This window comes from Opisthocomus hoazin, chromosome 21 (genome assembly GCF_030867145.1).
Source record: "Opisthocomus hoazin isolate bOpiHoa1 chromosome 21, bOpiHoa1.hap1, whole genome shotgun sequence".
Lineage (NCBI taxonomy): Eukaryota > Metazoa > Chordata > Aves > Opisthocomiformes > Opisthocomidae > Opisthocomus > Opisthocomus hoazin.
The window spans coordinates 9,953,978-9,965,837 of NC_134434.1; the positions used below are offsets into that span (position 1 = coordinate 9,953,978).

Genomic DNA, 11,860 nt, shown 5'->3' on the forward strand with positions numbered 1-11,860 from the left:
AGGTAGATTCTCAGTTCTGCACATCACTTCTTGGCAATGACTGCTCCCCATGGCTGCAGCCTCACGCAGGCAGAATTGCCAGCTTAGTTGCTTCTGCTGTGACACAAGTTTCCTGCCAGCACTGCTGATCTATTTATAGAATGATTTCTGATACGTGCCAGATTCAGCAGCAAATTCATCACTGCTTCAGGGGTTGTTGGGGGCTAGAATAGTTTTTTTCCTGGGGGGACATAAGATGTTTATTTGTATGCTATACCATTCCCTCCTGCTCCTTCCTGGACATCATATGAAAGTCTGACAACAAAGATGAATGACAGGAATTACATCTTTTAAATGCACGGTGAGCGTGCTTAACTTTAAGGATCCATTTATTAAGAGCATCGTACTTAATATTAAGGTTCTGTTTATTAAGAGCGATTCAAATGCAGTCCAAGAGGCCAAAGGATTAGTCAGAGCTACAGACATTGTTCACTATCACGCTGCCACCTACCACACAATACTAACACACCAGCCACCTAGTGTTGCTTTACAAGACATGCGAAAAATGGAAGCCATACAATCCACCCACCCATCCACGCCTTGTGTGTTTTTGAGCAAGACTGTCCAAATCAAGCTGTAATCTCTACAAGAGCCAATTCCATCTTTGTCCCCCAGTCAACCCAAGCAGCAGGTATACTGCAGTAAAACCGTCCCATTGTCATCAAAGCCACAGCCAGAGGACCATCGGACACACTACAGGCAAACTCCTAACCCTGTCATGGCCAGGACATCATTCTTGAGCAGAGGAACTGAAGAGGTTAAGCACTTTCTGGAACATGCAGCAGAAAAACAGTTCTCAGGTCCAGCACAAAAACCACTGCTTCACATGATTCAGAGTGCACGAGCGAAGCCAGCTGTGGGGCTGAAAATGGGTTCTGTAGTACAATATCTGCACTGAAAAACTGCTGCAAACAGCATCCAACTTATACTTGTGTTATGTGACAATTCTGTCTCAATCAGGTGCTCAGACGCACTCAGGAATGGTACATTTAGCTCCCCCCAATCCGTGTACCCAATGGTATGTTTGGCTCCCCACAATCAGCAGAAAGTGAAAATTAGTTTTACTACCACGCTGACTTCATAAAAAGTTTAGGTCCAACCTGTAGTTAAAGAAATTAATTTTTCTTTTTACATAACTGATTTTTAAAGTAGCAGCTAACAAGATAAAATATATCACCACCTTCGATTCATCTTTTGGGGGAAAAGTATTACCTTTTTCACAGCTGTAGGGCTGCTATCTGCACTGAGGACTGGACTACCTGAAGGGCTTTTCTTGTCATGTGGAACACACTTTGCCATATAAATACTGTAGTCCAGAAGCATCTTCTGCCGCACGTTGCCAGCCAGATCCTTGTGCTTCGGCTGGGATGCAATTTCTTCTGTACTTCCCTTGCTGCTGCTTCGGCTGTGTGTGAGAACTCCAGCTTGACTATCGCTTCTGCTGTGTGTTGGCAAGATCCCTAAATTAAAAGGAATAATACCTGTTTAGCAGAAAAGGAACCTGACAGTCAAATAGCAGAGTGTATGATCAAACAATCAAAGGAACAAAATTAGTGCAGATACAATTTATTCTGAAAAAAGACCATTCGGAGTAGTGTGTTCTCATTTTGAAGAGTAAAACTAAATTCCACTACTGTGTGCTCAGGTGGTCCTAAACCCAAATTAGTCAATCTTTGGTACGATTCAGCACTCAGCAGGATGTGGGACTGCAAAACTCAGCTGATCAATAGCATATTTAAATATAGACATTCACATACGTCTAACATATGTCAGAATTCCCAAAAGCCCTGCTGGGGAATGCCTAAAATAAAAGTCAGGTGATTAAAATGTACCTATAACCAAACTTTTTTTTTAAATTTAATTATAGGCTGCTATAATTAAAAGGACTGTCAAAAGCATGTAACTAGTAGAATTTTAATTAGTCATTAATGCATTTGCATTTCAAGAAGTTATGTGCCAGAAATAATGATGTTAACCAGTTTTTGAAAAGCTTCTCAGAGAATAGATAGACACAAAAGCATGAGTCATTCAGATTTAAAATCATATCATAGGATGGCTCTAAATTAATATTTCAAATATTTGATCAATACTGTAGACTAATAAGTTTGTTGGTTCAGATATGTATTAGCAGAAGACTTTTTATTTAAACACAAAAATGTGTATGCTTGTGACATTAACTCATGAGAAAGCTCTTTTGTCTTTACAGGAGGCTGGAATGGAAGGAAGGATGGAGGAGGAAGAATGAGTAATGAGAGGACTGAGTCTAATACTGCAAATATTGACATCAGTTCCAACAGTACAGAGAGGGGAAAAAAAAAAGGATTGAACAATTCATCCCAACAAAAATTATAGGAGTTGTTATAATCACTGAAAAATAGTGTATTCACATAAAACAGTCTAAAAATAGTAAGAATAGTTGAGGGCATATAGACAAGCATATAGCCAAGAGGAAAAGGCAGGGTGGGAAGGTGGGAATGAGATGCCAAGCTAAGGAGCAGAGGAATGTCTTTGGTATTATTTGTCTGTAAAGATCACTATTGCTCTACAGTTGCTATAACTACCACTGGGAAAACACAACTTTGGTTTGTTTCTCTCAATAGACACTTCTACTAGAACACAAAATTTGAATACCTGGCTTGATCCCACATAAACTAGATGGCTTCTTTGCTTCAGACTTCAGCTTGGATGCAAGAAGGAATCTTCTGAACCATTCCTCCTTCTCCCTACCTGTCCTGCCAAAGAGATAAAGCACTTGATCCTTTTGGCTAGTGTTCTTTGCTCCATCCTGAGGTTTCCTAGAGTCTTCATTGTTCGAGTCCACTTTTTCAGCAGATAACTTTTCCTCCGTATTCTCTTTATCAGTCTGGGCCTTAGCCATAAAGTCATCCTGTCTAGCGAGTTCAATGCAAATAGGGTACTTCTTATTCCAAATGCGTTTTCGTGCCAGACTCTTAGGAACCAGGGAAATCTGAAGGATAAGCGAAAGGGTTAAATTAGCTTATTTTTCAGTTGTATCTTCTATGTTTCTATAGTCACATAAAGAACATAATGTGAGAGATACAGATGCTACACTGGATCTGCTGGGTTTAACTGAGTCTTAACTTATAGTTGGTTGATGTTGAATCCGCTGCTGTCACTAGGTCTTCGGTGAGCCACAGCCTTGGAATTAAAACAAGGACCATCTGAGTAGCTTAGACTTCTACAATCATGTGGAGAAACTCAGTTTTTGTTTAAAAGATCTTAGTCTCATAGTTATGCAGAAAAAATAGAAAAACCAAGAACCTTATTTCTGTGACCACGGGGCAGGTAACAAGAATCCAAACTGAGTTTTAAAGCTCAACTTTTCAGGCCCACCTGATGAAACTGAGTGTTTGAAGTTGGCAATAGTCACATCAGGTATGTAAGAATCAAGGTATAAAACTGATCTGCAGATCATTATATTATAAATTCAGCATATTCGGAGAGAATCGAGACAATGCAAGTGATGAGAAGAGTGGTAAGACTTAAAAAGTCTAATCTAGGGGCTGAACTTACCCGCATTCTCCAAAAACTGTGGGTAAATACCTTGGAGAATAGCCATAATTTGCTTATTATGTTCAGGGCACCCAGCACTTTTACAACCAGTTGGGGGTGGGGGACTTGGGGAAGTGCTGGAAATTTTTCTAAGATACCATGGGGAACAGTTGTCAGTCAAGCGCTGTCGTAGCATGTGATAGCTTTGCTTATCTTCATTACGAGAAAACAGATCTGCAGTAGGCAGGAATCTAAGTTTTTGCTTTATCTTTTTCACCGTCTTCCTTTAATGGAAAGCTGAGCTGACAGCAGGCTCCTTTTCCATACCAATTCAGGGAATCAAAGGGCGGTTTTCCTCCCTGTCACCTTGGTCCCTCTCGCCCTCTAACTCCCACCGCCAGTTGAAGCACTGTTTCCTCCTACATCCATGCTGCCAAGGCCCTCTATTGATGCAGCACACTAAGAAAATCCATTATTTTAATAATGAGGTATTGATGTATCGCTTAATATAATGCCAATGGAATCAACTTCATGTGGCAACTCTTCACAGATTTGAGGGAGGCAAATAACACGTAGGAAAACTGTCCCAGCGTTATTCTTGGTGCGCTTTTCTAACTGCGACAATCCCAATCTCTTTCCCCAGGCAGCAGAAGCCACCTCTTGCTCTCCTCTTTTACATCCATGTACATTCCGCCTTCAAGTGAAATGCAAATGTTGTCTGAACTGCCTTGGGATAGAGGCAACCATCAAAGATTGTGCATTTTGGGGTAAGCGTCCCAACACTCATGCAGTAATCTAATGTATGGGGAACAATTCTCTAAACTCCCACGTGTTAACTTCTGCTTTGAACTGACAGGGGAAAATCATGCTTTTCCTTTACTGTGTAAATATGTAATTTTTTCTAAATCCTGCTCAATCTTCCTCTCCAGCACAATCTTTTGCAAGTTAGTCATGACAACAGTTTTTGTTTACATAATGACAGCACATGACACTAGAGGAGCAAAAAAAATTCCAAAATTTCAAAAAAAAAGTTTCTTTGTTAAAACCAGACACAAGTAAGGCACACTCACCTTGCTCTCTGTAAGTTCATAAATTTTCTGGCTGACATACGTGACATCAGGCTTTGGCTCATTGTACACAGCCCTTCTAGAAATGTTTTTATTGGGTTTCGAAAGTCTCAAGGTGCTTCCTTCGAGTCGCACATAGACAGAGTGAGTCAATGTGGCATGGTATGTTTCTGGATCATAATTATAAATTTCATTCATCCATCCCTAGAGAAGAAAACACTTGTTAACAGGCTTTTAAGCTGATGGAAAACCAAGTACAGCATGTACATCAAAGTTTTAAATAATTATCCCAGCTTTTGCTAAAGTTATGTCACTTACTGTACAAATACAACAAAGTAGCAGATGCTCTAAATGAGGTAGCACCAAACTGACAGAGCACAAGATGAGGCCTATATCCCAAGCACACAATTTGTTTTTCTGAGTATATCATTTTGTACATGCAGTATCCTTGCACCTCATCTTCACGAAACGCTGCGAGACCTGCGGATGCGGGCTTGATGGGGAAAGCCCCAAGGCAGCCGGGATGGGCACGCTGGGAGCAGCCCGCCAGCTCGCCGCAAGCAGACACTGCAGTCACCAACGGCCAAGGCAGAGCAAACAGCCCGTCTGCTTACAGACAGCACTGACATTTTAATCACCAACAATTAAGGCTTGAGTGGAAGACCACAACGGAGTTTGTTTTAACACACCATCACTGTTTAATACCATTAAACATGTTGTGTGACTGCCCGGTTACACAGGCATCACACAGTGGGCATTAAATTTCATTCGTTTCTGTGCAGAAAACAAACAAACCACCCCTGCTGTAACAAGCCCGTAAGCGCTGACTCTAACCATGGGGGTGATGTTACTCCTCTTCTCTAACACCTGCTTACAGAAAATGAAAGATGATAAATGGGGCAGAAGACAAGCCAGAATACTCATGCAAAGAGGACAAGTTATCCTTCTCTTAACCTGCCCTACAACATACTTTGATAATTACTTCTACCTGCACATCAAAACCTTAATTTGGCATACTCAATACTGATTAATGTCAACAGAAAGCAAAGGAGATAGACTTAAACAAGCATACCCTAGAGCATAAAGTAAAATTGCATCATTGTAAATAAATCCATAGGCGAGTATAGCAGGGGGGAGAGCATCTACTGCTGGGAAGTGGGCAGAGCTGAACAAGCATCCCCAGTATTCTTCAAAACAAAAACGTTGTAACTACCTTATGCAAAACATCCCAGAAATTACTGCAAAATTTTAACTTAAAAGAAGTCTCCACCCATACATAGAAATGTAAAATTTGTTTTAATGCTCATTTACTTCAGTGCCATATAATTTCTCAAAGTAGACAGCATACACTTTCTTAGGTGCCATAGTAACAGTGATATCTGTGTTTTGCCTACTCTAACATCTAGCTCCAATTTCACTATAAACCCTAAAAAAACTAGATAAATTAGCATTTCTTTTATATCCAGGAAAGATTAAGTCATTCATCTTTGCTCAGCTCCAAAGCAGACTACCTCTTCCATTAACAAAAATACCTATACTAACACATGCTCTTTGAAGAAGTTTTGTGTTTGGGTTTTTTTACTTACACCAGGTTACATACAACTACCATACAGGAAATGCAATGCTTGTGGAAGAGTTTTCTAGAAACCATCAAGGTTCTGCACAGCAGGGCTGATGTATGTTTGAGCACATCCCATTTCCTTCCTAGAAATTATCAAGCCAAGACATCTTTGAGCAGACAGCAATTAATATTCAGCCAGAACTCCAGCAGGACTTGGTTAAGCACAAGGACATCACATGAGTCGCCTAAAGCCACCGTGAGCCATTCACTCTGTGCAGAACTGGAATATCCATATGGCCCACAGATGTCTAAAAAGACTCCCACCTGTCCCTCAGATCAGATCTCTGAGCTATTTCTAGCTCAGACACCGGAGTCTGCAGCCAGGCAAAAGTACTGACCAAAATTTGCTGCCTCTAAAGTTTCTCGCCTTCTCCTGCAAGGCGGTTCAGGCGAAGACCACACAAGCTGGCAGAAAGAGAAAGGGATACTTGGAAAGTGGATCTTTATATGAAGCTTAGCCACATGAGCCCTTCTTAAAACTGTAGTAATCTGTTATGTTCAGCAGGAAGGCTGGAAACCTCTGGGTATGTGTGCTACCCAAGAAGAAAAGCCAGAGCACACTTGAAGTTTTCCTTAACATCCTCCTCGAGATGGAACCAGCTGGAGTTTTCTGACACCAGCACTTGAGCTGAGCAGAGGACATGTAGCAACGAAAACAAGACGTGATTTACACATAACTTTCCTGACTGCCACGTACCACAGTAAGAAGTAAAAATCCATGAACACAGCTTCAAAGATGAAAAGCTGGGTGTTGAGATGTCATGAACACCTTGGGACACACATCAGATACACAAATGTTGCTACACCTTCTCAGCAGCTATACAACTGTTACCCAACACCCTTACAGTCATGTTTAATTTTACCCCTCCGGCACATACAGAGATGCCATAGCCACATCCATGATAAAAAGGTGCAAGGCCCAGCCTACGTTAATTGACTTAACCAAGTCCAATGACTTAACCAAGTCCAGTGAACAGGGGTCTGAATCCATCTGGAATGTCATCCACTAGGCCAGCACCTTTCCTATCCAGTTGCTTCTGTAACAGTGCCAGCACCAGCCTTTGTGCCATAAGACTTCCTCACCCTACGCAACCAAACAACACAGGAGAAGCCCTTTTGAAGATTGCCACCTTCTTCTCAGCAGCAGCAAGACACATTGGCTTTAAAGGGTAAAAATAAACAAACCAGAATCTCTGTTTCCTCAGTTTGTATATTCCGGCTTCTCTTCCAGCATTCTGGAGCCTTGCAAAGTCCCACCTGCTCTTCTGATCCCCACCACGTGCTTAGGCTTTCCACCACAAACAAATGGATTAGCTATATAATCTGCCAAACACACAGTTCTCAAGGCCCATACTGCCAGTTCCCCTGTTCACTGTATGGAACAAACCCAACAGGAGCGCAAACGCTGCTTCTCATAGCACAGCCATCAGCATACCAGCAACTGAAGAACCTGTCCAAGACTTTTAACAATGATTTCTGGTTGTCTAAGGTACTGAATGTTCAAAATCTAGAACTGACAGATCAGTACATTTACCACCTGAAACAGCAGCCTGCATAGCAATTTCCACATAAGGAAGAGATTGGCTGCCCTATGAATTTGAGGCGTAGCCCCAACCCAAAAGATACAGACGTTTAAATTCAAATATTTTGGGTTTTATTTTTGGAAAGTACCTAGGCAACAGTCAGGATGAAAGAGATACCATACTGTGTTACTACAAACCCTCCTTCTACATAAATCCTTAGTTTCCCAATTTCTCAGGATGCGCTGTCTCCTTTTCGCACTCAATTTTCATGTTATTTTGTAACATAGAAAAACATTGCATGGCTGAGACTGAAATATCAGTACTTCACCAAATGATGATTCTTCACTCTACTAATGAATCTGAACATGTGTGCCAGATGCAGGAATTACGCACCCCCCCCCCCCAGTATCTAACAGTGTTAAAGGGGGAAATGACACCACTTGCCTTCTCACTTCGGCAATTTTTGTAAAACTTGGTTTCATCTAGCATAAAAACCATTTTTGAGAAGGTTATCCAAGAAACACCAAAATTCATTCCAAAGTTCCTGAATTTTAAGAACAATTTTAGCAGAAATATCTCCACCCCTTTCTTTGCAAAATCAAACTGGAACAAAAGATACACAGCCTACGGAAACCGTTTTGCAATGCATCTAAACACAGAAGTTATGTTACCATAACGTGCTATCAACAGATGAATTTTCCCAAATTACCGAAACAACAATGGATTTCCTTGTGTAGGAGAGGAGAGACTGTATGATGGGTCTGTTTTGTACTAGCGAAGTTGTTAAAATAAGAAATGTGGTAATTCAGGGAGGACAATGACCATAGTCATATGCTGCTCTGCAGCTGCTTGCCATTTACGCTGATCCTGTGATCTCCATTTATAAAGGTCAGCAGTTGCTCTGAATCCACAGCTGAAATTAGGAGAAAGCGTCTCACCATCAGTTTGGTAACTAAGCTGAAAAAGTATCCCGTTAGAATATTGGGCAAATATAGCAAAGGTCTGGCCTGTCTGTTAGGCAGCAGAGGCCGAATCGGCTTCCAGCACGCAGCACGTCACCTCCGTCATGGCAGCGAGTCCAACCAAACGGGGAACGCATGGCTCCGTGCAACACAAGCACTTGCACACAACGGCTTTCAAAGGCTCACCCTCGTTTACCTTTCCTCTTTCATGACTCTGGGCTGCAAATTTTTTATTCAGAACTGCAATTCAACAGAATACTTCATGCGAGTAAGAACTGCAGAGTCAGGCCCCGCAGAGTATCAACTTCTTAACATTACTTAGTTTAAGATCTCAGGCATGCTATCTCATGCTATACCTCAACCTGAGAGGGGACACGGGGGGATCCGCAAAAGATCCTTATGAAGGACCCAGGGGGCTGGGGGCACAGACCAGGTCTGCAAGTAAAAATATATAAAAATCATTACTTCTGTGATATTTTCAAACACATAAATAAAAGAATCAGCAAGTCAACATCACAATAAAAGCCCCAATCTGGATCACAACTGCCCCTAGAGTTTCTTAGTGATATTAACAGACTGATTAGTATCCATTATCATTAAATGGTATAATCAAATGCTCCAGCACTGAAATTCTCAAAAGACTGTTGATCACTCAAATAACATGAATTGTATCAGCATCCCTCTCATTACCACTATTTTATAATACTTCAATAGTATTTTGCTTGATAAACAAGGAAAAATGCGAAGCAGTTTTCTGACCTTTTACTGACAGGGAATCTAAAGACACAAGAAAAGGTCTAAGGTGGGCAGAAGGAACCATCCCTTTAACTGGAAAACACACTTGTCTGCCAGAGGCCACTATCAAACATGCAACCTTCCAAGTGATATCCAGGAACAGCACGTCAGTAAAAAGCCTCCTCTTTCTGCAGAGTTGTGGCTCAAAAAGCTTCATTTCTCTAGCAGGCACTGCTGACATGGTCTTCTCATAAAAGTTCTTTCTAATAGAAAGAGTAAATTTATCATTTTCATTTTAGCTGTTACTTAAAACCTTTTGTATCAGCCAGCAAAACACAAGGGAATGTACATTTGAGAAGACCAATAAGGAAGTTAGAAAAGACTAATGCATTGAAGAATAAGAAAAAATGTGGGCAGAGACAAAGAGGAAAAGGAAGCTAGAGAACTGAAGACTAAGTGAATGAGAAGATAAGAAAACATACACTGAAGATGCAGAGGGACTGCGTGCATTTTCTGGTTGGGAGGGGGTGTTCTCCCTCCAATGCCAAAGACATTTAAGTGAAATAAGTACAGAAATCTACAGAAGCACACACCACCCAGCACGACAGCATTTTTTTCTTTCACACTGCAAAGGAACAGTCTGGGGGGAGACAATATGAATGTTCAGGTATTTCAGCAACTGCTGAGGGGAATTTTCCACTAGTTCTTGAAACCAGGGAAATGCCAACTTCTCAAACAATGTTTACATGGGGAATGCACACGTACTCCTACAAAAATAGCTTGACAGCAGTTTGGCAGAATCCCAACTGCTAGAGGCCCAAAAAGGGATCTTACAGCCTTTATCATAATGGCATGAAAGCAGGGCAGGCCAGAATACAAGACCAACAAGTTCTGAAAAGAGTATCTTCACGCAAGAGCATCAAGCTTGATTTTCCTATATTCACATGAATTTTGTTACAGATGAATCTTTATCTCATTTTTCAGAGGATCTAACTGTCCAGTGCTCATTTTGACAAATAGAAAACAGTTGTATGGAGTGGGAATAATAACTTGCAATCTGCTAAATCATATTACATTATTTTCCACTCTAATATGGGCACTGAGCTGGTTTTTAAACTCCTGAAGCATTAAAAAGCTCTTTTATAGGGCTTTACATACTAAGGACAATTACGCTGTGTGTTAATGAGCGCAAGAAATACTTCTCAGGTCATACAAAACATGAACCTAAATTCATACAGACTCCTCTGCACAGTTCATTTCTTGCCTACAGCCAGTCTCATAAAATCTATTTCCTGAATAAAAGCATTATAGTTTAAAGTTCCTTTATTCTGAGTAACAGCTAACATCTCAAAGACCCTGCTTAACACCAGCCAACAACGAATATCAGGATCTTTACCAGCTTTCAAATACCGAGGCAAGTTTATATGCAGGGTCTCAGCACCCAATTAACAAGGACAGAACTGAAAGTCTGTGGAGATTTCTACATGTAAGCAGCAGGTAAACCAATTGGGCAGACAGGAGTGTTCAGTTTGAGTTCATAACAGCAAATAAAGACCACAACTCATACCATTCCAGAAACAAAAAAGGGAACCCCAAGGTAGCATCAGGGCTAGGCATGCAATTGCTGCCTCTATACAGCAAAAGTTGGCTTTTGTACCCCATTTCTCTAACTTTTCAGTTACCTAAATATACATGAGATTAGCTATCAATACATTACAGATTCTACAGCATATAACCAATACTGTATGAATTTAAATTCATGCAACCTTTGTGTTGTTACACAACTGGAGATGCACCTTCAGAAAGCTCAGGATGGATTTAGTATTTAGATGAATACAAGAAAGCATTCACAAATACTCTGATAAGCAAGCGATATCAAGTGAAGGTTGCACCACCACCATCCTGAAATGCTTCTGCTGCAGATTGGAAGCTAATAGGTGCTTTACTGTTCTGAATTCTGCAATGCAGAAAATATTGTCTTTATTCATCAAAAACAGAGGAGAGGCAGGACAGGGACAAGCAAGAAGCACAAAGCCACTAAACTAACTGAGCGGTTGTACGGATCACAGCTGGGCAGACAGCCATGTTTCAGACATAGGAAGCAACAGCAGCCTGCAGTACCTGAACAAGAAGTGGAGATGGGGAAGGGTAAAGAGGAGGGAGGATAAAATTTCTAAGAGCTTGATTTAAAACCTAATTTTCACGCAGACGTTTTACTGAACTATTAATACGTATTATACTATATAGTACAATATTGAAGACAGCAGCTTGCAGAACCAAAGACACCATTACCCATGAGTACAGCCCTTTCACCACTCATTCCTCCTCCCATTCTAATTAGCCAACGTTTTGGGAGAATCCGTATGCTCTCCAACTACCTATGCTTTACTTGAACACAAC

General features: G+C 41.0%; 1 protein-coding gene across 3 annotated transcripts in view; it reads right to left on the reverse strand.

The window, feature by feature from the left end:
* TEX2 (testis expressed 2) overlaps nt 1–11,860 on the reverse strand; it is a 56,822-nt gene that overhangs the window by 17,322 nt on the left and 27,640 nt on the right. For all 3 annotated transcript variants that reach the window (XM_075440669.1, XM_075440670.1, XM_075440668.1), the window contains exons 3-5: nt 4,623–4,823; nt 2,671–3,007; nt 1,252–1,499 (exon numbers count right to left, since the gene is read on the reverse strand). In XM_075440669.1, coding sequence (XP_075296784.1) covers nt 1,252–1,499; nt 2,671–3,007; nt 4,623–4,823 — 786 coding nt within the window. The remainder of the gene's footprint in view (nt 1–1,251; nt 1,500–2,670; nt 3,008–4,622; nt 4,824–11,860) is intronic.